This window comes from Antechinus flavipes, chromosome 1 (genome assembly GCF_016432865.1).
Source record: "Antechinus flavipes isolate AdamAnt ecotype Samford, QLD, Australia chromosome 1, AdamAnt_v2, whole genome shotgun sequence".
In the NCBI taxonomy this organism is placed as follows: domain Eukaryota; kingdom Metazoa; phylum Chordata; class Mammalia; order Dasyuromorphia; family Dasyuridae; genus Antechinus; species Antechinus flavipes.
In genome coordinates, this window is record NC_067398.1 from 558,882,712 (window position 1) to 558,910,534 (window position 27,823).

The 27,823-nt window shown below is 41.2% G+C and overlaps 1 protein-coding gene across 2 annotated transcripts in view; it reads right to left on the reverse strand.

Annotated features, from left to right (window-relative positions):
• Positions 1 to 12,076: 12,076 nt before the first annotated feature.
• RREB1 (ras responsive element binding protein 1) overlaps positions 12,077 to 27,823 on the reverse strand; it is a 77,835-nt gene continuing 62,088 nt past the window's right edge. For both annotated transcript variants that reach the window (XM_051970724.1, XM_051970723.1), the window contains 2 exons: positions 21,262 to 22,074; positions 12,077 to 19,331 (listed from right to left, as the gene is read on the reverse strand). In XM_051970724.1, the coding sequence (XP_051826684.1) occupies positions 18,853 to 19,331; positions 21,262 to 22,074 (1,292 nt within the window). In that variant the 3' untranslated portion in view covers positions 12,077 to 18,852. The remainder of the gene's footprint in view (positions 19,332 to 21,261; positions 22,075 to 27,823) is intronic.

Genomic DNA, 27,823 nt, shown 5'->3' on the forward strand with positions numbered 1-27,823 from the left:
AGGTGTGGAGCCTGGAGAGACCTCAAGACTAGCCACAAGAAGGGAGCAAAGCTAATCCTGGGAAGAGTCTGCCATAGTCCTGGGATGCTGTATTGGGTTCCACCTCCATCTCTGTTGCCCGAATGGCCTTCGTGTGGACCACTTGTGGCTGAGTACCATCATGCAGTAGAGGGGCAGCCCACGTCTTCATGGGGTCTTGCCGATGCTGGTGCTGTTGATGCTTCCCATCTGCCCACTTCAAGCTCCCCAAGATGAAAGGGTAGATGAAACAGGGCAGTCAGCTCCTCCGACCCTGGGATATGGCAGGCCTACGCAGACACAGTGGCCAGAGCAATGAAGTCCTGAATGGTGTTTTGGACCAAGAGAAACTAAAGAACTGATCCGTGAGGCAAGCAGGCAGAAGGCTCTGGAAGACATGGTTTAGCAGTGTGGTCCCTCTGGAGAGGTCTCCAGCAGTCTTACCTGGCCATGTCCTGTCAAAAATCCCACTCATGTCCCAGAGGTTGAATGTTCCCTATAAAGTCTACTTCCCCTTCTCCTCCCCCCATGCCGTGTGGTATCCCCCCTAACTCCATCATGCTTCCCCACCCCACTTCTCCTCCTTTAGAGTGCTCAGTCCCTTTCAGAATTTAGCCTGCCAGTTAAGGACACGCCCAACCTCTTGGGATGCTCCCTTTCTACTGGGTTAATTGTGATTTCCATTGAGAAATTTGTCTTTCATATGCTTTCCCACTCTATTTCATATTTACCATTCCTGCCTATTGTATCCCTTTATTTTGTTTGTCATCTATTCCCCTAAATAAATCTACCTTTTGCTAAAGAGAATGGCCATTATAAATTCTTCACATGACCAAGCCCCAACTTTTGGTTGGAGTTGACTACTTTAAGAGGGAAACTGAGGTAGGATACCTTCCATAACAAGTTAGCCAACAAATCCTGTTCCTGTATCGCTGGAATCGCTCACATTTGTCATCAAATTATAGGATCATAGGTTTAGAGCTAGAAGAAATCTCAGAGACCATTTAATCCAATGCCTTCATTTTATAAATAAGGTGGAGCATTGAGAGATTAAATGATGTGTCCGTGGGCATATAGGTGTAAGTGTATGAGCCAGGAGTTCAGCTCAGGCCATGTCATTACAAAGCCATGCTGTTTTCTATTTCATTGCATCACCCTGGTTCAGAGCCTCGTTTCTTCCTTAGAGCACTGCAATATCTTCATTACTAGTTTCCAGGGTTTCTTTCCTCTAACTATAGGTTCTTAACCAGGAGTCCAGATGGGTCTGTGAATTTGAATGGAGGAAAAATTACAGATTTATTTTCATTTACCTTTAATGGAATTTAGCAATTTATTTCAACTATGAATTTAAAAAAAAAAAAACTTAATACAATTTTTCCCCCTGAGGAATATATACCAAACTGGAAAAGGAGTCCATCATACACACACACAGAGGTCAAGAACCCCTGTTCTAATCAATCCCATATATGAATTCCAGGTTATTCTTTCGCATCATCAATAATCTGCTCAAAATTCTTCAGTGGCTCTCCATCACCTACAGAATTGTTAAATTGACCTCAACTTACTTTAAAGCCTCTTAGTTGATATAACTCCTTTGTATACCCTCCTTACCCCCCAGTGAAAAAGTTCCCTTAACACAAATCATACTTCTCGCTTTCCTCCACTTTGCTTCCACCTGGAATGCCATCTCTCCACTTTAGTTTCCTTCCTTCTTCCTCTCACTTCATCTTCTAAATGTTAAAGAGGTTTGCAACAATATGTGAATGAAACAATGACCTTCTCACTAAATTTTATCTTGGAAAAAGTTATTTTTTCATAAAAATGTTATTTATGTAAGAGGGACTACCTGATCAGTTTCTTAAAGATCCAGTAGCTAAAAGTAATCTTTTCTTCTTTTCTTTTGAACTTATATAATGCTTTTGGTCTACCCTGATGCTGCCAGGTAGATTAGAAAGGGAACTGGCTTAGAATGCAAAAGCTTGATTTTGATACTTAGCTCTACTATTTATTAGCTGACTAACCTTAAGAAAATCATGATTTCTTTGGGTCTTAATTTCCTTCCCTATAAAATGACAAAATAATTACACTATTATTTACCTTATAGTAGTGTGAGGATCAAATGAAAATGTGTACAGTACATTTTGTACTACATTTAGTACATTTGTAATTTGTTGTTTTTAACATTTTTAAATAAACCAGGACATAAATTCAAATTGTCTTTAGTATAATTTGTATTATGTGTTATATTTTATGTAATATGTTATATGATATGTCTGTATTAGTGTACCTTTCTTTTCATACCTCTTTGATTAGCAATTTTTAAGGTATACTCTTGGAGGTCCCCAAGACTTTTTGGGGGAGGTCCATAAAGTAAAAACTATTTTTGTAATAATACTAAGATGTTACTCTTTTCTTTTCCAAATACCTGTCTGTGAGGCAAGATTTTCTTCCTATACGTTAACCAAAACAACACATCACAACAGATTGAATGTAGAGACAAGATATGAGAATTTGGTTATATTCTTTTCTTCTTCTTTTTTTAATAATAGCTTAAAAAAAAAAAACACATGCAAAGGTAGTTTTTAGCATTCACCCTTGCAAAATCTTGTGTTCCAAATTTTTCTCCTTCCCCTCACCCCATCTCCTTGATGGCAAGTAATACAATATATATTAAACATGTGCAGCTCTTCTATTCATATTTCCAAAATTATCATGCTGCATAAAAAAAAAAAAGATCAAAAAGAAAAAAAATGAGAAAGGAAAAAAGCAAGCAAACTACAAAAAAAAGTGAAAATATTTGATTCACATTCAGTTCCTACAATCCTCTTTCTGCATGCAAATGGTACTCTCCATCACAAATAATTTAGCTACTTTCTAGATGTTATAGAGATTTGTAAAAATATATAAAACATGCCACTCTTTTTGCCAAATCTTCTTTTGGAAAAAAAATTTTTTTTAATAAAAATTGCATTTGTTAATATGTAATGATTTTATTATTTTAAGTTAATATTTTAAATTATCCATTTTAATTTCTAATACAATAAATACTGAAAGATATAAGCATAAACAAAAATAAAAAGCTCTTTGGGGTCCTCAATCATTTTTAAAGCATGTAAAAGGGATCTGAAACCAAAAAGTTTGAGAACTATTGTTTTAGACTGAAGCTTATGAAGCTCTATAAGAGTAGGGAATGTTTTCCTTATATTCTGGGGTCTGGCATTAAACAAAATATTAATAAATATTTATTAAGCAAATAAAAAAGAGGTCTTAAGCTAAGCTTGAGGGAAAAAAAGGAACATTATTACTGAGGACCCTCTAGCTTTGGAGAGTCATTAATATAGGCAGCTTGAATTAGCAGCACAAACCTGGGAACAAAAGGTGAAAGATAAAAGGATGGCTCATTGTGTTCTACAGGCATACATATGTATGGAAACAAAATATAGTAACCCAGCTCTGCTGCCCTCAGATATGTATATCAGAAGGTAGGAGTGAGGGCTAGGTGGGTAGAGAACAGTGGCTTTGGTTCTTTAGCTAATCTTTTGTTCAGATTCAAATTTCCTGGCATGCTAAATCAGGAAATACCTAACCTAATGTGAGGGAAATGTGGGTGAGATATCAAAAGGAAATACAGACGTTCAAGTTGAACAGTTTATTACTCCCAGACAAGCAAGTCCTGCAGTCCCATAGGCAAGTCCAAGAGGTGGTTCAGGCAACAGAATGGGTGCATCCACCAACGGAGGGCTCAGAACTGACTCTCTGCCCCTGTATCTGAGTATTTTCATTCACAAGGACTGAGAGGGAAGAGGACCTTGGAAGAAATCAATCAGCAAGGGGTAGACTTCATACCCCAGTATACTGTTCTTCTCTTAACTATAATGTTCTCTGAGAGCAGGTTTCTTGGGGAGCTTCTGGGAGCAGCCTTACTTTCAGTTCAGATTAATAATCACCCCAAATGCAGCCAGCTGTTAAAGTCCAAATCCTCTATTATCTCTGGCTTCTGAATCTCCTTCCTGGGACCCAGTTAGCTTTCTTAGAAGCCTATCCCTCTCCTTGGTTCCGAGAGCTCCTGTTGCTAGTCCTTTGCCTCTCCCAGCTTCAGCCTCCAGTCAGCACAAAAGTGGAAGAACAGAATGAATCTGTCTTGCCTCTGAGAGTGGGCTCCTCCTCTAGTGGGTTTGTCCTTCTGACTTGTGAATCTCCCGGAATGCCTATCAATTCCAGTGACTTAGCACCTTGTTTCAAGTTCTGGCCTGTAACACCCCAACTTCCCAAAAAATTGCTTACTGACCACAAGGGCACTGCTATTTAAGAAAGTTTACTAAAGTGATTATGATCAGGAGAGCCCAGCATATTTGCATGCATGAAGTTTGCTAAATGGATTATGATTAGGAGAGCTTCAAAGACCTTGCCTAAATAAAAGTGATTTAAAGCAGTTGCTGGATACAGGCAACTTCCTCATGGCAAAAAATTCCCACGCATAGTCAGTAAGTCACCAAACATGGAATTACTTTTTAGCTAAGATCCAACAATGAGCCAACCCTCGCCCTCAAGTGAGATAGTTATCTTTAACAGAGGAAGTTGTTCTAGCCACCATAGAAATACAAAAAGGAAAGATAGTTTTAGCTTGGGGACATCCGCTCACCTTGATTTCTGTAACTTGCCAGTAATGACTCTGTCTGCTCTTATGAGAATGAGATTCTAGCCACTCGACCCTGGCCAATGGGACTAAGATGGCAGAGGGTGGCCCTGAAGCAATGGCACGGGATAAGGAGAGAGCAGCTGGCTGAAAACAGACAATTCCAGGAGGCATGAGCTGGTCCTCCATACATATATCCTTACGTATGTAACCCACAGGGTGATTCTTACTTCCACTCATCCCACTTATGTGTATTTGTTGGAGAGGATGTGAGTAGGTTTACTGGGGTTAGGTGGGAATGTTCTCAGCAATTTTCTAGCTTTGTTTTATTCATTAAATGCTTTTGCATTAAAATATCTAGCTGAGTAGAGAAAACAAGTAAACATGATGATGAAGGATCGTTTTTTTTTTGTTTGTTTTTCTGCACAGAACAAGGCACAGAACATCCCTTTGGGTGGGTATTCTAGGAGCCTTGTTTGTTACCTATACAAGTACTTTAGAACTTGAGTTCAGAAGCATTCATTTATCCCAATATCATCATTTTAAAGTTAAGTAAGCTGTGAAGCTAAATGATTTACCAGGGCCAAAGAGCAAGCAAGCTTTCTTTGCCTAGAAAATCCTAAATGGGTTCACAGGGAGTAGAACACAATTGAACAATAACAAATGATTCTATCTTGATAGAATCTACTTCCTACATTTCTATTCGAGAACTACTTACGAGTATCCTAGTTCAGGTCTTCATCACCTGTCACCGGTATGTACTCTGACAATATCTTTCTAATCAGTCTCCCTCTCTCCAGTCTTACCTATCCAATCCATTTTTCCACACAAGGACACAGATCTGACCTTGTTTCATCTGTTCAATTAACCCCCTGACTTCTTCTTATTTGTACAATCAAATACAAATTCCTATTTGACAGCAGAGTCCTTCAAAACTTAGTTCCAACCTACTTTTTCAGATACTCTGCATTTCCCACACTTTATTGTCCAGTCAAACCAGCTTTGATGTTCCTCACCCAAGGCTTTCCATCTTGGGGAGTCACATTGTTAGAAATACACTTTTGACGCTGAAAATCTAATATAAAGGAAAAATTATTGAAGAAGAATCTTAAGGAATCATCTTAATATTTCTGGCCAGAAGAGGACTACATTCCTCTTGGGAAAGAGGGAGCCTTGAGCACAGAAGTGGGAGAAGGTTTATACTTGCTAGTTTGGCACAATCCCTCCCTTCAGAGACTAGACTGGTCCATTCCCTTACAGGTTACAGTCTTTGTGACAAGCCCATTGCATGATTCCCCCTAAATATATTCAATTAGCCTATTAAACAGGCACAGTAGTGATTTGGTCAAGTCAACTAATTTGGGGTGGATCAGCTATTTTCTCAAAACCCAAGACTTTCTGAATCCACTTGTGCCTTTCCAGCTCCCCAAGTCCTTGTTTGCTCAAGATTTCTATTGATCATTTAGTTGTTCTGTGGAATCTCAACCTTCCCTAACCTCTTGATTACATTCTGAAAATCTCTTGGTCAGTGATACCCACATCCTACACACTATCTCAAAACTTGCAATACTCTGTGGAAACCCAACTTTTCAGCATTTCTCAAAATGTCTTTTTCAAGCTGTCCTCATGCGTAGGATGCACTTCCTTCTTCACTCATAGAATAATGTTTCCTTCAAAACACATGAGATCTTTCTAATTTATGCTACTGTCTTTTCCTTCCTCAAATTATTTTTACTTATTTTTATATTAATTACAAATCTTTAATAATAAAATTAATTAAATTTATATGTCATTTTAAAACTTTGGTACATTTTAAGTTTAAATGTATATTTAAGTTGTTTTTGGGCTATACTAAGCCAACTGAGACTATATATTGTACATTGTATATTTTTACATGTATCCATGTTGTTCCTCTTGATAGAATGAAAGCTTTTTGCTTCATTCCAATAAACTTGTTATGGAAAATGCTATCTGCATCCAGAGAGAGCATTATGGAGACTGAATGTGGGTCAAAGCTTAGTATTTTCACTTTTTGTTGTTGTTATTTGCTTCTTTTTTTCTTTCTTCATTTTTTTTCACTTGTGATTTGATTTTTCTTGTGCAACATGACAAATATGGAAATATGTTTATAAGAATTGTACATGTTTAACTTATGTCAAATTGCTTGCTGCCTTGAGGAAGGAGGCAAGAAGAAAAATTTAGAGTACAAGGTTTTGCAAAGGTGAATGTTTGCATGTATTTGTAAAAATAAAATACTATAAATGTTTTTACTTTTTAAAATTAAAGCTTTTTATTTACAAAACATTTGCATGGATAATTTTTCGACATTGACTCTAGCAAAACTTGTGTTCCAAATTTTTCCCTCCTTTCCCCCACCCCCTCCCCTAGATGGCAGGTAATCCAATACATATTAAATCCTATATATATACATTTTTTTGCTCCTCCTCCTCACTCTTGCCTTGAATTTCTTCTCTTGGATAGAATTGTTCCCCTAGCAGTATAACGGCTCCCTCCCTTCCCGCCACTTCCTCACAGCTCTCGTGGATGTGTTATAAGGTCCTTAAAGGTAGGAGGGATTGTCTCGCTTGCTTGTTTTTCTCCCACAATGCTTATCACAGCCAGCCGGGACATCCTGTGTGTTGTACATTCTTGTATGTATCCGTGCTGTTCCTCCTGATTGATAGAATGAAAACTTTGGGGGGGCAGGGACTCTGCACCTTCTGAGCTTATCCCAGTGTCTAGCATAGCCATAGTGTGTGTGTGTGTGTGTGTGTGAGGCAGCCAGCTGGCTCCGTGGATAGAGATCTGGGTCTTCAGACACTCAGGAGCTGTGTGATCCTTGGTAAATCCCTTAAACTCCTGCTTGCCTCAGTTTCCTCAACTGTAAAACGGGGGTGATGATAACAGCGCAGGGTTTCTGTGAGAAACAAGTAAGATATCGGGTAAAAACACTTAGCACAATTCCCTGCACACAGAACGCACCGCGTCAATGTTAAGAGTTACTGTTGAGCAGTCCAGGTTCAGGGTCAGCGCTCTATCCATAGCACCCCGTCCCCTAGGACCAAAGGCGGCAGATTCTCCAGCTTCCTCCCGGGGCTGTACGTGAAGGCTTTCTCTGCGCTCGGGCTATGTGAGCTTTTTCTGAATTCTGCGCATTTCTTTTGGGAAAATCCCCAGTGATCCTTCTGCTTACTCTACCCCGTCATAAACCTACTAAATGTCTGAGGCTGGATTTGATTATTAGTCAGGTTTACACTTTGGATGGTATCGGCTCAAAAGACTTAGGTCAACTCAATATGTTGTTACTGTCCTTCATATTTCAGTCACGTCCCTTTCTTCATGATCCCATTTGGGGTTTGAGTTTTTTTTTTTTTTTTCCCTGAGGCATTTGGGGTTAAGTGACTTGCCCAGGGTCACCCAGCTAGAAAGTGTTAGGTGTCTGAGGCCGGATTTGAACCCAGGTCTCCTGACTGCACAGTCGGGGCTCTGGCCCCTGCACCATTTAGCTGCCCCCAATTTGGGGGTTTCTTGACAGTGATACTGGAATGGTTTGACATTTCCTTCTCCAGCTCATTTTACAGATGAGGAAACTGAGGCAAATTTGGTAAAGTGACTTACCAAGATCATATATCTAATAAATATCTGAGGTTGGATTTGATCAGTCTTTTCTCAGTACTCTGTCCACTACACCATCTGCTACCCTTGAATAGGATGAAAGAAAGTTGTGATTATGGATAGGATGGTAAGAGAAGGAAAGCTGGGTTAGAGCTCCTCCTTGGGAGTCTTCTTCATAGCGTAGGGCATAGAAGGTTAGACTTGGAGGAGAGAAGAACTGATGTATGTGTTTTTTTTTTAACTTTTTATTGACAGAACCCATGCCAGGGTAATTTTTTTACAGCATTATCCCTTGCACTCACTTCTGTTCCGATTTTTCCCCTCCCTCTCTCCCTCCACCCCCTCCCCCAGATGGCAAGCAGTCCTATACATGTTAAATATGTCACAATATATGTGTGCAGAACCGAACAATTCTCTTGTTGCACAGGGAGAATTGGATTCAGAAGGTATAAATAACCCGGGAAGAAAAACAAAAATGCAAGCACTTCCATCAGAATACATCCTCAAACAGTATCATTGTTGAGGTATATAATGATCTCCTGGTTCTGCTCATTTCACTGAGTGGATCTCTTTGACAAAGAGACCTAACTCAGTTTCAACTGATCAAGGATGGACAGAAGCAGCTACACCCAAAGAAAGAACACTGGGAAATGAATATAAACTATTTGCATTTTTGTTTTTCTTCCCGGGTTACTTATACCTTCTGAATCCAACTCTTCCTGTACAACAAGAGAACTGTTCGATTCTGCAAACATATATAGTATCTAGGATATACTGCGACATATTTAACATATATAGGACTGCTTGCCATCTGAGGGAGGGGGTGAAGGGAGGGAGGGGAAAAATCGGAACAGAAGTGAGTGCAAGGGATAATGCTGTAAAAAAAAATTACCCTGGCATGGGTTCTGTCAATAAAAAGTTATTATAAAATAAAATTAAAAAAAAAAAGATGTATGTGTAACTGAGCAAGCCACTTATCTGCTCACAGTTTTAACCAAAAAAATGGGTCCAATACTAGCACTTACCTTCTAAGATTGTTGTACAGTTCAAGTGAGATACATGGACGTGAAACACTATTACAAACCTATCTGTTAGGATAACTTCAATCTCTATCCCATCCGCCTCCTCTCCACTCCAACCACCACCACCATAATTCATCCCTTCCAGCTCTCTTCCTGGGATTATCCCAACAGCTTCTTGGGCTCCAGTTTTAAATATCTCCTTCATAAAGGCACCAACATAATTCTCCCATGATGCCCTATGTGATGATGATAATAATAATACAATATCGCCATTTATATAGCAACCACTTGGGACCACAATTTCCTCACCCATACAATGATAATAATAACAATAATAGTAATAATAGCTAGCATCTGAATTATTTTAAGAACTGCAAAACACCTAAATATAATCTAATTTTATCCTCACAACAATCTTGGAAGTTAGGTGCTATTTATATTGTACAGATGAGAAAACTGAGGGAGATAAGTTTCATTTACCCAAACCAGATCTACCGTACCTTACTCCTTGAGCTGCCTTTTGAAGCTTTCCTGAATCTGCAAATAAGCAGTCTTTTCAGCCTTATTTTATGTCACTCCCCTTTTCCAAAATTCTAGGTTCTGCTCAAATCAAACTGTTTGTTTTTTTTCCCCCCAGTCTCAATCTGAACTCATTTGCTCTCTTGTCTCTGAGAAGAAAGGTGGTAAGGGATCTGGCCAGGCAACATCTGCTGTCCCAAGGTAACCACCTCCTGCCCTGGGAGTCTGACTTCTTAGAGCATTGTAGGTAAGAAGGTAAGAAGAGCCGGACATTTCTCTGACCGAGTGTCCTCTGTCCCCTGGAGGGAAGGTGGCAAGGGGACGGGGCAGGCCAAGCAGGAGGAAACTTGCACTGGTGCAGAGGAGCAATCTTACCTTTTTCCTCCAGTCTTCCACCTCAGCAGGCCATGGGCCATTTTTGTTGTTGTGCAGGTTCATCCTGATCTCTTGCCGTACCTTTATTGTCTAATTTCTATCATTCAGAGGAAAAATTAGTGAAACGGGGTCTCCCATTTGACTTGCTTCCCATCTCATACAGCAACTGGTTTCCAGCCTCTTTTGGGAATTAGAGTTATACCTTCTGAGAAGAATGAACATTCTTACACCTGGTCATAGCTTACCCCATTCCCCAAACCCCACCACTGCATTCCCTATTCTCTTCTCCCTCTCCCTTCCCAGTAGAGCGTTCCAACCAAACATGAACTTCCCTCCATCTGCTGTGCCTTCTGGAGTGCCTGTTCTACAAGCAACAAATCTCCCTTCGTCCTAAACCTTTTCCTCTCTCATTCCTCACCTCCTTTCATTGTAAGGAAGCAGCCCTCCGGCCCCCTTCCCAGCTCTGGCTTCGGCACTCATTCCCTTCAGCTCACTGGTACAAGTTGTGGAGTTGGAATATTCTGCTCCCCACTCATCCTTCTGGTGACGGGCCCCATGAGTGGGGGATCTAACAGCTCAGGTGTGTGGCCTGCTGAGCCTTTTCCAGGGCTGCGCTCCACCTTTGGCAGCTCTCACCTGTGGCTCCAAGAAACTGTAGCGTGCACAGGAGACACATCCCGGAAGCCGAATGAGCAGATGAGAAGTCAAACCCGTCAGAGAGTTTCAGGGATGCGTACCCCCGTGGGAGAAGTCTTCCCCTGGCAGAATAGACAATGGAGGTACTGGGGTGCAGGGGAGGTCATCCGGTGCACCTCAGGCCATTGCCATTTGTCTTGACTTTTGTCCCAGCACTTAACTTTGATGACTCTGAGCAAGATTTTGTTCAATTCTACCCTGGTTTATGCACAAATTGGGACATCATAGCCCTCGTTGGTCCAGAGGGCACGCCTCACCATGTCTCACCCTACTCCCCTCCACATATTCCACCAGATTCCATTTTTTGCCAAGACCTGCCGCTTTACTTTTGCAACATCTCTTAAACATGCTCTATTCTTTCCCCACAGACATCCCTGATGCAATCCCTCATCAGCTTGTGTCTGGACTAGTGCAGGAAACTGCATGTAGATCTGGGTCCCCACTCCAACCCATTCTCCAGCCCTCAGTTATTTTCCAGAAGCCCAAATTGGGTAACATTATACCCTATCCCCATACACACCTCCTAAACTCCACTGGCTCCCGTTGCAAATAGAAATCAGGATCAAATAGAAAATGCCTCCATAAGTCAATCCCCTCTTATTTTTTGTTCTTCTTGAACCTTCCTGCCACCATAAACTCTTGGTCCAGTGACCTCCTACAGACACTTAATTTCCTAGCTGCAGCATTGTTCTTGCTCATCTCTGCCTAATAACTTCCCTGGTGGAAGCCCTTCCCCCTCCCTCTTACTATTTCCTATTTATCCTGAATGTTATCAGCTGTTGTCCATCCCCGGAAGACACCCCCTTTCCCCTCCTCCCTCCCCCCTCGCCCCCCTCACTGATTTTGAGCCCGTCTTTTGCCTCTTTTTGTATTCCCAGCACTTTGCATGGTGTCTGGCACATAGTGAGTGTTCAGTGATGCTAGAGACTGATGGACCCTTTCGATCTTCATCTCCCTGGCTGAGTCCCACTCGTTCTTCAGGAGCCACCTTGCCTGTGACTCAGCTGTACATCAGGAACCCCAGGGAAGAGCAGACACCTCTAGCACTATGATGGATGTAATTTGTGAGCAATTCCAAAGTCAGACCTGTAGTTTAAAGAATCCAAGCCAGCAGTGGGAGAACCACCACGGAGTTGCAGAAGCAAATCTCTGAGACCCAACAAAATTCCTGGAGCAAGAACCAAGTGGAGCACACTTTCAATCAACCAACAAGCATTTATTAAGGGCTATTATGTGTCAGGCACCGGAGATACAAAGACATGAGTGTCCTGGGCTTCAAGATTACTTTCTGTCTGGGGAGACAGCACGTACATATGAATCACACATAAAATATAAATACTAGGTAGTCTTTGAGGGTGGGAAAGACCTCACATTGAAGGTGGTACTTGAGCAGTTTTTAAACAATATTCTGAGACCAAGGGGAGGGAGACGGCATATTAGGTATGGGGTAGAATGTGTAAAGGCACAAAGAAGTGTAAGAGATGGTCCTCTGGATTAACTTGGGAGTTCAAGGAGAGTAACAAAAGGTTACAAAGTGGTCACACAAAGAGTTTATATTTGATTTAAAGGCACTGGAGTTTAAGAAAAGACACGGCGACTTTAGGAATACCTTTATTGGCTGTGAGGATGGATCAGAGGGGTCAGGTAATAGGTGCCAAAACCAGGGTAGTGATTGAGAAAAGGGAAGGATGCAGAGATGAAGAGGAAAACACAACTGGGGATGCAGCTGGTGAAGTACAGTGCATGGGATTCGGCTGATGACCTAGGAAAGGAGAGGGAGGAGTAATTAGGCAAGAAGGGAACCGGGGAGAATGATGTTCTGAGGTTAAGAGATAGCGGTCAGCCTCCAGCACTTAGGTCTGGATGCAGCAGAGCTGTGCAAAGATGTCTTAAATAAAAGATCTTTAGTAACTCTTAGGGAATAGTTGTAATACCCTAATGGGACCAGAAGCAAGAACACAGGACTGCAGTAGAGGAAAGAAACATGGATAACCTGCATCTGCCTCTGAAAGGAAGGAGAAATACTGGACAACAGAGGAAAAGTAGGGTGTGATAAGTGTTGTCTAAATCAAGCAAGCCAACCAATGTACCAAAAGCTGAGGATTCAAGCACAAAGAGTAGAGGGATCTCCACATTAGACATATTCTAATGGGGGACAAAGGCACCTACATAAAAAGATACAGCCTCGTTAATACAAATAGATACAAAATTGTCAAACCAGAATTTGGGAAAGAAGGCACTAGCAGCTGGGGACTCAGTATTCGTTTGGTCGACAATGCTTGTTTTAGAACATAAGGCCATCTAAGAGGCAGGCAAGGGTTCAGAGTTAGGGAAGGGTTGTATCTTACGCACAAAAGAAATGGAGGAACTGGGAGAAGACCAAATTAAGTGTTCACTGAGCAAGGGAAGTCAAGCCTAATGAATCTAGAAAATTAGGTTTAGGATCAGGATGTGTAGGGCTTTACAAATGAGGGAAAGTCTGTGGATGCACGCAGGATGTTTTTAAATTAGAAACAGCAAGATTACAACATGAGGTTGAGGAATCTAGGGAAATGCTGAAAGACCAGAAGTAGAGCAGTGCCCTTGACAAAAAGGAGTCTTCAAAGGAAGGATTCAGGGGCAAAAGGAAACCGAGTTGTTTTGGAAATATTTAGCATGCTTGTTGGGACACTTCAGATTGGTTGTGCTAGAAACATTTAATGCTAAATATTTCCAAAGCAGAACTCAAGGGGGAGGCTAGGACTGGACACATAAATCTGGGAAGTCAAATGAAATGTAAAGATGACAAACTTTGAGAATTGATGGGGTTATCAAGAATGAAATAGCTTAGGGAAAAGGGCCTAAAGCAAAATCTTGGGGTATGTCCACTTAGGGAGTCTAACAAGGAAGAAATGGGACTAGTCCTAGGACAGGGAAATTAGGATAATCATGAAAACTCAGATTAATTAGAAGTTGGTGAGAAAGCACATCAGATTTGGCAATTAAAAAAATCACTGGTAACTTTGGAGAGCACATGATGAGGTTGAAAGTAAATAGCAAAGGAGCAAAGTGGGAGCTGTTAAGTATAGCTTGTTTTAGGATTTTGATAAAGGACAAATATTGAATAGTAGTTTTAAGGGCTGTTAGGGAGGGAGACTTGGGTGTGTTTGAAGATTGTGGTAGGAAAATAGTTGATAGGAAGCATTCAAGTTTCATTAAGGAGATGATTGAGGATAGTCTGCTGGATGAGGGGATGTAATCACTGAAGATTGTGGTAGGAAAATAGTTGATAAGAATCATTCAAGTTTCATTAAGGAGATGATTGAGGATAGTCTGTTGGATGAGGGGATGGGATCAAAGGGTAAACTTCAAGAACTAAGAGAAATGAAGGGTGGGAGATGTGATGGGATTTTGAGATGAACAAAACAGGACCCCACAGAAAATGGATGGGGAGGATTTTGACAATGTTTGTAGCCTGCAGCAATCAAGAACAAGACACTGAAGGATGGAAAAGGGTAAATGACAGCGGAGAAGTCTACTGGAAACAACTGGGATGGCTGTCTTGCCAAAAAGGACCAATTTCATTCTTGTTGTGCGCTAATGTAGAGGAGGAAATAGTGGAAGGAGAAAAATTAACTTTATAGTCAACGTCTCCTTTCTCAGTAAAGTATGAGCTATGAAAGACGAAGAGTAACCTCTGTAGAGTAAAACAAGAGAATTCCTTAGGGAGAAGTAAAAACATCTTGGCAAGATGAGATCACTGTTATTTATTTGTAGTGCAATTTGCCATTTTATTATCTCATTCAGACCAGTTCCACTTAGCAGAATGAGGAGCACCAGGAGGATGAGGTTAATGAAAGGACCAACAGACAACAGATTAGAAAATAAGAGAATGAGAAGTTAGATAGATAAGAAGTTATAGAACAAGACTAGAAACCATGGGTGATGTCCTGCAAGTTTGATTAGCAAAGAGATAAGCACAATATAGAAAGTCGTTTGGACCACACTTTTCCTTGCTACGTCTTAAAAGAGGTTGATATGAAGACCCAGGCAAGTGAACTATAGTGAATCTAGGTCATTATCTAGATGGTAGCATCTCATTCTGAGAGTACTATTAGAATCTGAATTGATACAGGCTGTGTCTGTAAGAAGGGAGAGGAGAAGTCATCACCATTGAATTAAGTCTATGGATTTAGGTTTAAGGATTTTTATTTTCTGTTGAGTAAGATAAAACTTTAATAGTTTAGTTCAGCTGGGAAACTTTGACCTTTCTGAAAAGATAAACAACCAAACTTTGATGTTCTCAGGACAAACAATGGATGGGTATGAATAAGGGGACCTGTGTGATTACATAAAAAGCTTCTAATATTGAACTGGTCACTGTAATCCCAGAGCTTCCATTCTGGGACGTTATTTTCTTGATACCTCTAAGATTGTGGCCAATTTCATTCCCTGTGTCCCTGGGGCTAAGGGTTTCATTTCCCTGTTCCAACTATTACAACAACAAAGTTTTAAGGGCTCAATCCTCTTCTAGTTCATCTCCAATGAAAACTATTTGTGCAAAAGCCAAACATTCTTAAGACACGACTAACTTGGATGGAGCAACTTCTGCGTTCCAAGTTAAGAACAAGACCTTACAGGTGAGAAACCATGGGTAATGGACGTGTCAGTCTCTCCACAGTGCCCATTTTCAGTTCTCTGCTGAAGATTAAGGCTTAGAACTTTTAATAAAAGAGCAGATGGCCTAATTATGGCAAACTTTCAAGAAGAGTCTCATGAATCTGGTAACCTGTGATTTTTAAATATAACATTTTATTGCTTAGATGGTTCAATACAGAACAGCTTTACTTTCATTCTGAATTTGGAAGTACTGTACAACTAAGTAGAAAGAGGAATAAAAAGTACCAAAACAAAACTTGTGATTCTCTGTTCATGTGGCATAGACCAGTTTTGTACACAACTTGTAGCAGCAGTTTTAAGTTCCCTTTAGAAAAATATGAATCTACACATTTATTATTGTTTCCTGTTTAATGCATGGGCTGAAGTCACTAAGATTAACTTCTTTCTTGAAGAAAGGGAGGGAAAGAGATACAAACAAGGGTCAAAGAATATGATGAATCTTTCTGAAACTGGCATTCGACTGTCATGTAGCTCCCCAAAGCTATTAAAAAAAATAGCCCCACAGAATTTTCTTTGCTTTGCTTCACAGTCAAGTGTTTAATGTAGTGATTGAATTATCTCAGCATTAAGTCCATTAATCAAAAAACAAAACAAAACAAAAAAAAAACTTGCACCTCAGACACAAAAAAATTTCAGAAGATCCATTTTTTTTTTTGTAAAAGCCCTGAGAGGAAAAAAAAAAAAGAATCAAACAAAATATGTATAGAGACAAATTAGCTGAACATGCAAACTAAGTCTAAGATTCACCCATAGTTTAAACACATTATAAACTTCACAGTTTAATATTGGGGGTTGGAAGGGGGAAAGGGAGGGAGACCAACAAACAGCAACAAATCTTCAAATTCAACTAATAAAAATATCCAAAAAAAAAAAAAAAATGTGGCAAGACTTTGTTATCTATTCGGATATAAAGACTAAGTAAAGCTTTAGCTCAATAGTGATTATTGCTAGCTGTCGTCCCGGCGGCACTGCTGGGAGCTGATATCTGCTACATCTCACTGCAGCTCAGAGATTAGTGATGGCTTTCCCCCCACAATATTGCGCAGTTTAGTGTGGAGAGTCGCAAAAGAAACAAGCTGACAAAAAAAAAAAAAAAGGCCCACAAGAAACCTCAAACAGTAACATCAACAACAATTAAAGTAAAATGAAGGGAGCATGTGTGAATTGGGTTTGCATTCTGTAGGTCACAGCCTATTTAAGTCAGAAAGGGAATCACTGGTTCTGATTTTTCTCTGGAGTAAAAACCTTGTTTTTAAACTTGTTTCAGACATTCCAAATACATTTTTTAAAAATCACATCAATCTTTTTTCTTTTCATATCACTTTTCATTATGTCAAAAACATTTGTTTTCCTTTTTGAAATCTAGGCAGTTGAATTTCTACCTCCAGGAATTGGTGAAGAATTAAAAGGAGAAAAATTTAAAAATTAAAATTAAAAAAAAAAAAAAAGATGCATACATATGTCTTTATATATACAAACATAGAGAAAGAGAGAAGGTGGTTTAAGGCCAAAAAGAGGAAGAAATCTTAGAAAGGAAATGAAGAAGAGGTGGGAAGGAGCTGCAGCTGTAGTTGCAGTAGGAGAGAAGGAAGAGGGGGGGTTCAAGTGGAGGAACGGCACAGGGCATCCCTGGCAATACTATTGGCTCTATGTCCTAGAGGTCATGGCTGAAGGACAAAAAAGGATGCCGAGCACGAGCTCAGCTACAGTAGGATACATTTTTTTTTCTACCCCTCACTGTTGGTGGCTTGCAGTGAATTCCACTGCCTACATGGGATGCCTCTTAAAGAAAATTTTTCCTCTCTGCATCTAGGGGTTCAGATTCTTGAGAGGGAATCAGAAATGACATGTTCATCTTCAAGCACCAGCCCAAACTGCACTTGGAATTTTATTACCAGTAGTAGTATTTCCTTGCTTTGCAAACACGACAGTAGCAAAAGTGGGTTAAGGCTTGCATTTCATTGAGCTGGAAGACTGAATACCTTACTTGTGAGTAACAGATTTCATTACTGCCTTTCTTTCCATAAAAAAAAAAAAAAATCTTTGCAGTGCTTTCCTGATGCACGTGGAGGTCCCTCTTATCCCCTTAGCTCTACCACCTCCCCAGAGGAGTGCATTTATTCACACACATGCACATATTCCAAAGAGCATGCGCTCTCGCTCTCTCTCTCTCTCTCTCTCACTCTCATTCACTGCTGAGATGTTCCTCTGTACATTACTGGTTGGCCTCCACTTTATTTCTCCAGTCACTAAGGAAGGAAGGATTCATTTAGGTTCAGTAGAAGAACTGCAACGTGAGGGCTAGTGAACTAGTGAAAGCTGTAATCAAACATTTACACAGGGATCCAAAGCTGCATCATAGATCTCCGCGGACAAATATTGCCCATTGGTTTCTGCTGACTGCAGAGACTAGCAACTGATGAATTTTAAAATAATAATAATAATAATAATAACAATAATAATAATAATACATATATTGAAGCAAAAAAAAAATCAAACATATGACAGCTGTGCATAATTTCCATAGGTTAAGTTGCTAAGGTAACTCTTTCTCTGTATGCTCAGTCCAGAAAAAAATGTCTTAAAACATTGAACAATAACACCATTTCTAATGCCGAAAAGAGTGGAAAACAAGTATGAGGTTGAAGCTAGCGTCTTTCCTGGTTTTGGCTTGAACCAATTTTGAATACCTTCATCAACCACTTGTCTTAATACCTGGAACCAGATTAGAGCTCCATCATGTAGTAAGTACAAAAATGTCTCTGAGAAATTACTATTCCCATCCAAATTTTCCTCTGGTACATGAAATTCACATCATTTTCTTCCAGTTATTAGCTGTGGTATCCAAGGGCATTGGTTCCTTTTCCCCCATTTCCGGCTCACAAAACAAAACACGGCAACTACCAAAGTTCCACTCGAACAGGCTCACGCACACCAATACAAAAAGGTAACATTAATGCTTAAATGAAAAAGGTCCTCTCCAAATAATTCATTAAAATATTTTTTTTAAAAAAATCATTTTTTGGGGAAAAAAAAAGGTCAATGACACCAAAAGATTTAATAAAGTAGTAAGGCACTCGGAATCAGTATATCCTGTAGTCTCTTGCATCATTATACTGAAAGGGTTATGGCACTGGAGTCAGGCGGCCATACTTCTTTTCTTCCTTTTCCTCTCTCCCTTTTTCTCTCTCACTCCCCGACAACTGGAGTCACTGAGGAAATCCAGTGTGCTACAGATCTGGGGTACTTTTGCTCTGCTGGCTTTAGTCAGTGTGCTGGGGACAGATGGGTGACAGGGTCCCGTGCCCCAAGTCATTCCATTCCCACCAGCTGGGGCGCGCTATCTGAAGAGGCAAGGAGGTGGTTTGCAGGAGGCCTCTTGCTGTGAATGTCCAACAGATCCTGAATGAAGCCCTCCGGGCCCTCGGGATCTGCGCTACCCTGAGACTCGGGCTCCTTCGGGCCGGCCCCCGTGGCGGGCTTTGGGGCACCTTTCTCCTCCTGCCGCCCCGAATCCTTGGCTGCACTGGCCAGGCTCTCTCTCCGGCTTCGAGTAATAGCTGAATGACTGTTGAGATTTGGAGTGGAGTCTCCCTCATTTTCCGAGAGTGGATTGTTGCCACTGTGGATGGACTCATTTTCACTGTCCTCCTCCCCTCGATCTTCCTTGTCACTTTCCTTCCCGTGGTGCCTTGTGTTTTTTACTTTCTGATGGATACGCTGATGACGAACCAGGCTGTGCTTTAAGGTGAAGGTCCGCTCACAGGTCTGACATTTATATGGTCTTTCCCCTGCAGTAACAGGAGAAAAGAAATTAATGTCCGCACACATCAACTCGCTCTAAAAATAACAACCTCACTGTTTTACATAATCAGTGTAAAAGACTGGATATCCAAACTGATTAGGAAAAGATATCATTATTATGAGAATAAAAGCTGATTTAAACTTGGGAGAGAATCCCCATTGCCTTGCCTTAGGTGGGGAGATGTAGTTAACAGGAAGGAATGGGGAGAGGTCCATCACTGAACTTCCCAATCCCACTTCTTATTGATGCAGGCCAAACCCACAATCTTCACTTAAGCTTCTTGATTAATGTCCCATTGATAATAAATATGGAATGGCTCCATGTACCTCTCTTCTCCCCAGGGCAGGGACTAGTGTTAAAGGCTCAAGGAGAATGCACAGAAATTCAAGTTAACATTTAATAAAGAAGGTGCTTCCTGGGAAACGCTCTATGGACTCGTACGGGAACAGCTGCATTCTTTAGCCCCACTGAGCAGCTGAGGACACCACCTGCTCAGAAACCTAAGCCTATCTCCTCCGAAGAGCCACATTCCACAGTCCTTAAGAACCCCTCATGCACAAGTACGAACATTGGGGTTTTGAGTTCACCATGCGTGAACCTGATGTGAGTGTGTGTGGAAGAAAGGGAGAAAAGCAGCAATGTGCAGCAAAAATGATCTTGCCTAATTCTAGGGAACTGAATCTCGCATCTTTGGTGCTTATCATAAGCATCAAGGACTAATTCTGCTTGTCCAAAGAATTAACTTAGAGGATCTGACTATGATTTATTTGAGGATTTTGGTATAATCTCTAGGGATGAGAGCCAAGAGAAGTGAGGGCGCAAACTTGTACCAGCACCCCAATAAGAGAGAGACTGTATATTCTGCTGCAGACTTCCTGAAAACTTTGTTGGGTACAAACACAACAGTACATCAGACCGCAACCACCACGTCCACAATCAAGAAAGCAAAGGACCTAGATGCCCACATGAATGGGGCAGAAACTTCCCAGGGAACCTCCCCAGCTCTTTTCAAGGGATGAACGATACTGTCATATCAACACGATTGCTTGGGAATATGCAGAAGGGGAGGGCATTCATCCTCTGCACACACACACGCACACACTCAGACACGCACACACACACTCACACAAACACGCACACACGCACACACATGCAGACACACACACGCACACTCACAGACACGCCCGCACACACACACACACACACACACACACACACACACACACACACACTCAGACATACACACTCACACACACACACACACGTCCAATTCTGCACCGGACCGCCACGCTGGCTTTGGGAGTGGGACAGTACGCTGCAGTGGGAAGAACACCAAATTTGCTAACAACGCTCCTGGAAAACAGTCATGATAAGCTGGCAATTAAATACTGTGCTTTGTCGCTGACAAATCACTTTCACATACACAATTTCATTTGCTCCTCTAAACAATCCCTATTCCATAAAGGCACTATCCCCATGTTACACTGGGGTCAGAGAGGAGACACGATTAAGCCAAGGCCAGACAACACAGTGGTCAGGAGAAGTGGGATTTCAACACGTACAAACTCCTAACCTGAAAATCTTTTTGCTACAGAGAATATGGATTCTTATCAGAGTCCCTGCATAATCACAAACTCATTTCACTTTCAAGAACCTGAAGCAGCGATTAGCCCTCGAAGTGCCGTGTGCAGCACATGAGGGTTACTGGGCAGCACACCCCCGCGGGGCCCCAGACGGCCTCCTGCTGGGGGTCTGCACTGATTCCGAACCAGGGGGCCGCAGGAGCCCCGTTTCAGCAGCCTGAGCCGAGCGCTCAGGGCACAACTTCTAGGTCCTTCCCGAAGAGGGAACCGGTCCCGAGTGCCCTGGCCGAGTGGGCAGCGGGGAGGGCCCCTGGTGGCTGCCCTCAGTCTCACCTGTATGGGACCGCATGTGTCTCGTCAGGTCCTGCAGGGACCAGAACCTCTTATTACACACCGTGCAGACCTTCTTCCTCTTGTCAGCCTTGGGGAGGACGCCCTTCGTCCCGTTGGTCTTTGGCTTCTTGTCGTCGTCGCTCTTCTCGGACTTTCTCTCCGACGATGCCCCCTCTCCCTCGGAGACGCTCTCGCTCTCTTCGTTCTCCCGGCCCCCCGCCGGGGAGTCTGCGGCCTTCGGGTCCCCGGGGCTCTCCTCCTGGCCCGGGGCCGGCTCCGCAGCGCAGGCGTGCTCCTCGGCCTCCCCGCTCTTGCCCTCCTCCTCGCCGGGCTTTTCGTCCCTCGGCTCCTCGTGCGTGTGGGCTTTCTTGTGGCGCGTCAGCGTTCCGGCAAACTTGAAGCTCTTCCCACAGACGTGGCAGGTGTGCTTCCTCTCCGGCTCCGAGCAGCTCGCGGGCCCGGGCGGCACGGGGCCGCTCTCGGCCAGCTTGAAGTCCATCAGCTTGCTGGCCAGGTTGAGGTCCAGACTTTTGTTGCTGACCGAGTCTTCCTCCAGGCCTTCTGCATCCTCCTGCATTTCTTCGGTGCCCTCCTCCTCCTCCTCCTCTTCCTCCTGCGGATCCTCTCCTCCCCCCTCTTCCTTCCCCGTGGGTGAGGGCATTTTCTCCTTCACCTCTTCGGCGGGACGCTCTTGGGTGTCCTGGCCGGGCTCAGGGGTGCCCTCGGACGCCTGCTGCTGCTGCTCTTTTTCCCTTGAGGTGAGGTCGAGCACTTCGTTGCCCACCAGCGGGATCTCGGGGTCCGACTGGCTATCTGTAGGGGAAAACACAAAGGAAGAGTTTCAGTGAGACTGTGAGCGCCCGGCGCCTCTGCCAGGTCCTGGGGGCCGCCCCTAGCGTCCACCGACCACCCCCAGCCTCCGGACAGCCACGCTCCGGCCCGGGCCCCGGCCCCCTCTGGCCATCCGTGGCGGGCCAGCGCGGCAAGTCCTTCCGGGCCAGGGAAGCTTCACGTTCAGGGTTAGTCTGACAAGGAAGCCAGGTTAGTCAGAACCTCTACCCTGTCTCCTCTGTGCTTCAACTCCTGGCCTTCCCAACTGCCAGGCCTGCCTCGCCCAGGAAGCCTGGCTCTCCAAGGGGGAAAGACAAGGAAGGTGTGAGTGACTCAACGAGGACAGAGAGAGTGGATCTGTAAGAAAGGAGAGCTTTGTGCATTCAGGACAGTCGCAGCTCGGGGTGACTTAGTAATGGTGAAGTTTAAAGTTGCTTAACTAAGCATCCGGATGACTCCAGCATGCATGCACAAACACACACACATCCTCTTCTCCCATCCTCCCAAATGCGCAAATACCCATTTGCATAAGAATAGTACAGAAATGAACCCCAAGCACAGTCTGAAAAGTCTAGTAGTAAGCCAATATGTCTGCATGGCACCCTACGCGACAAAAAATGCCCTGGGAAAATATCTCCCAAGTAAAAGGAGACATAGCTCCTTTGGAGAGTATTTCATATTTTCAAGTGATGTGTGATATGTGTCACACAAAAATGAAAATCAAAACTACTAAGTAGTATTGTAAAAACAGGCTGTGATGACCATTTTGCCATATGAAAGGAGGAAAAGACTTGGCTTGAGTAAGAGCAAGCACAGATTGCTGGAAGATCCGTCTTGTGAAGCACATGGAAAATTAAGGATTCTGAAAAATCTGTGAGGGCAGAGAACTTGGGGTCGTGGTTGCCCATCATGTCTGTGTTTTTGGATCTATTTCTAATCAGATACACAACATGAACTGCACAGTAACAGATGTCACCATATGTGTAAATGGCTTCAATAACATTTTACTTTGGGGAAGCTAGGTGAGGCAGTGGGTCAGGAGTCAGAAAGAATCTCCAACACTTATTAGCTACGTGCCTCTGGGCAAACCCTTTAACCTGTTTACCTTTTGGGGGACAAATATGGCAATATGTGTAAAGTGTTTAGCACAATGCCTGGCATATAATAGGTGCCACACAAATGCTAACTACTACCATTGCTCCTGTTGTTATTGCTTCGCTAAGAGGTGATAAATAACAGGAAAGAAACACCACCGCCTACCACAGTTAATATGTGCTTTTATTATCAAATGTATTCATTCCAACATCTATAATCAAAAGCAAAACAAATCATCGAAAACACTATACTTAATATAGAAAGATTTGCTATTTATCTAAATTGCTAATGGTTCACTTAAAGCACTGTCAGATCTTACAAATTGCTGAGATAAAGGTTTAAGACAAATTCTCTGCAGTCAAATAAAAATAAGCATATAGGCCTCTTAAAATTCTAAAAATCTTAGTTTTTCCTTTGTCAAGATGAGGGTTTCAACAGTTCTAAATTTTATTATAATGTGAAAACAATCAAAATGCCAGAAACTGTAATTACATATTTTGATTCTAAATTGTGTTTTCTTCTTCAAAGCTCTCTGCAGCCAAATAAGACAAATCCCAAGGAATTATCACAGGATTGGCCAATTATGTTTTATAATTGAGACTTTTTACATGAGTAGATTATGAAAGGATCTTGTAAAAATTACAATTAAAACTCACTGCTAGCATTCTTTTCTAAGTTCTTGTCTTGTATTGCTTGTCACCCAGTCTGTGAATATGAGAATGAAAAATTTGCGAGCCATTCCTTCCTTGTATTTCAGTGATTTTCATCTAAGGAAAATTATTCATTCTACAAATAGGTATTAAGGACTTCTTATGTTCAAGGCACTAAATGTGCTTAACATTAGAATTCAGGTAAGCTTGAAATCAGATGGACTTCTAAGATCCTCCTTAGGAAACCAAGATACAGCTTTCTGAAAATTTTATCGACATTAATATGACTGGCTTTATATTTTATCCTCCTCTTCTTTGTCTAGGCTTTATGGGAATCTTCACTGGGAGAAAGGGTGGGGGGAAATTCTGAAGGTCTTCTATTGGGAATGTATTGGTACATGTATATTTTGAGAATGAGTTTTTAAAAAGAATTATCAGGACAGCTAGGTGGTGCAGTGGATAGAGCACCAGCCTTGAAGTCAGAAAGACCCGAGTTCAAATCTAGCCTCAGACTTTGAACACTTAACACTTCCTAGCTGTGTGACCCTGAGCAAGTCACTTAACCCCAATTGCCTCGGCAAAAAACAAACAAAAAAAAGAATTATCATTTTAATATATGAATAACCTGGCTCTGAAATCAGCGTTTGCATTTGTGCACAATAATCAATGTGAGTCATACTGACTGATCAAAGATGCTTTCCTATATTTAAAACATACCAGGAAAGCAAGTATTTTAAATTTTTAAATTCAAGATTCTCTTCCCCCCCCCCACTTAATTTTTCTCTTTCTGCTTAACAATCAAATGTTTACCTTTTATATTAGTTACAAGACTGTGACTTTGTACATGTAATTTTTAAGTTCAGTTTATTTTTCTTCTATCACTTAAAATGGGTCTAATCTCTGATTCCCTAGGTTCTTCATTGTCACTGATGCTTTTTTAAAGATGCAGATTATTTAAATAACATCATCACTTCCTCTCCTAACTTCCCCCCCATTTTTTTTTTGGGGGGGGGAAAGGGGAAATCTCTTTGATTTAGAACCAATCAATTACTCTGGGTAATTTTCTCATTTGTGCCAACTTTTCCTTCATGGATAATTGAAGTTTCCTCTAAATATTTTAGTATTAAGTAGGAATATTTTATAGCACTAATGCTCTTATGGTCTGGTGAGTCTAAGCAACTAAACTTATTTTTCTAATCACATTTAACCTCTCCTATCCCCAAGTATCTCGCCTTCTCCTATACTTTAGACATCAAATTCTGCCACAATGCCTCACTTAAGATTACAAAGCCAGTTAAATCAATATATTTTATCTCATTTATTTATTTTTGCTGAGACAATTGCGGTAAAGTGACTTCCCTAGGGTCACACAGCTAAGAAATGTTAAGTGTCTGAGGTCAGATTTGAACTCGGGTCCTCTTGACTTTAGGGCTGGTGCTCTACCCACTGTGCCACCTAGCTGTCCCAGTCAATATATTTCATAATTTCTCCTACTTGTTATCTTCCTTCTTAAACTATAAGTTTCTTGAGGGCAGGGTTTTAATCTTTTTAGCCCAACCCTTAGTGTAAGACTATGGTACATTATATGCATATTATATTAAGTTGAAAAAATTGCTTTAAAACATTAGATGTAAATCACCAGTCATCTCTAATAATAAATCCATTTTAAATTCACTGTAAAAATCAGCTGGCAACTCATCTGAAGATAAAGCTGTAGTTTTTTCATAATGTGAAACAAAGGAGGCTTTTGGAGTTATTTAAATTTCTTTTAAAATTTCTGCTGCTTACTGTATATGTTATTTACTTAACAACAGGACAATCTACAACCTGTATATAACCTATAGGTTGTGTTTCTCAGTTAATGAAACTGATAGTAACAAAGTTCTTGTGTGTCTTATTTCACCAAATTCATTCAAGTTAACCTCTCACCCCCCACCCCACCCCATGTGAGAATACTAAGCTTACTTCAGGGAAACAGTAAGGGCAATCATTCTATCAGTGAGGGAAAACAAGCCTCTTGTTCATAGATCTAGGAATTTTAAAATATTGATTAGAAGGCTTTATCTGAATGTCATCAGCCACTCATAGTCTCTAGCACAGATACAGACTGATACTGTCACCATGTAAGAGGAAGAGCACTATTCTGAGTGAACTCAAATCCAATTTTCAGTTTAATTGATTTAGGTCAATCATTTAAAGCTACTTTTTCAAAAGTTTTATTATTATCACTTTTATGTCTACTTCTCAAAGTTCTGAGTTTAACTTGATAGGAATCCAGAAAAAAGAATTTCTCTCTTCCATTGCATCACCTTGCTTTTAATATCCTGAATATTCTATTTCCCTGACCCACCTTTCCTTCTCCTAACTTTAAATTTCAGTTACCTTTCTTACTATATAATTTATTACCATTATTAAAGCAGACACATACTTTCTCTTTATTGACTTCCCCATGACTATCTCAATTTCATGGTTTGAAAAGGGTACTGTCAGATAAAAAGATAAACATGCTTTGGGTGGGAAAATTTAGAAATTTAAAACCTGTATTATCTCTAGCTTAAAAACCCATGGCTAATTAAACTTTAGATCAACTTTTAAAAGAATCATGTTAGGCAGCCTACAAGTTGCTCCTAAATTACAAAGTTAAAAGTGTTCTCACTGTACATCAAATTGTTTAATAAGAAATACATTTTTAAAACCAAGGGCTGTCTTTACCATGCCATATATTTGGAACTATAGTTTGTTGAGAGACTTCAGAGGATTCATAAACCATGAAATGTGGAATTAGCATTGTGGCCAAAAGTCAACTATTAACAATGGTCACTTGCATAGCATCATGGATTTCCTGGAGGTTGAAGAATAGAATAGGTCATGAGATTACTTTTTTTTTTTTTTTTTTTTTGGGGGGGGGGGGGGGGAGAGCAGGGCGGCACCTCACAAGGAATTTAAGAATGAGCAAAACCCCTGAATCTGCTTTTACTATACATAGTAAAAATGATAGAAAGCTAGCTATCTTTCCAATATAAAGTGCAATTAAGCAAGAGTAAAAGAGAATAAAAGATAAAATGAAAATCAAAATATTTACAACATAATATGTATGGAAGATAAAATGTAAATGGAAGTAAAAATAAGAAAAGGCATAGCATTATGCCCATATAACATTTAAATTAATTAGAAGGTCTAAATCTAAAAATTACTTTTACTTATACAGTAAATTTGCTAGGGCACTATAGGAACTATGCATACAGGGAGTCCAGCATTATACTTGCCTTTTCCTTAGTTATTCATTCTTGCATTATATGCAAAGAAAAAGTCTTACTTCTGACCCAATTAACTCAGTAGCATCTCCCAAGAAAATGGAATGTGTGGTCGACTCAGAAATTGCTAATTCTCTCCTCCTCTTACCAACTGGTAAGATTAACAACAGTTTCTAAAAAGAACCAGCTTGCTGCACATCCTGTGGAAACTTATTAAGAATAGTGTTTCCACCCCCAATCCACATTCAAACCTTTATGCCCAGTCAGAGAAAGAAAAAGCAAGGACTACTAGAGTCCCAAAGTAACTATTACTGTAAATAAATACATTTTAGGGGAAGGTGAGAGCTCCCAGACCACCTCCCCTCGAAACCCCCAAGGCCAAATGGTAAGGATTCGATTGCTAAATTATTCTAAAGAGTTGCATCCAGTTCTTGCAATACTATGTAACAAAATAACAGCCACACCACTTAGCAAATTTGTACCAGCTTTTGGTGGGAGGTGAGAAGAGAGGAGGACAGTTTCTATGTGGCGAACCAAGGATGAGAGCAAACACAGAAGACTATGGGCAGAGCAAGCTAAAGGGGCAGATTGCAGCCACAGCCAGGGGTTGCTCAGGGAGGGACTGAAGGAACAAAGCACAGTCAGCATCAGACACCTGTTCAGGTAGAGCGAGGAAAGGACATGCAGAGTGCTCTAAAGAAACTACACTTTTGTATTGGGAAGAGAGTGCAG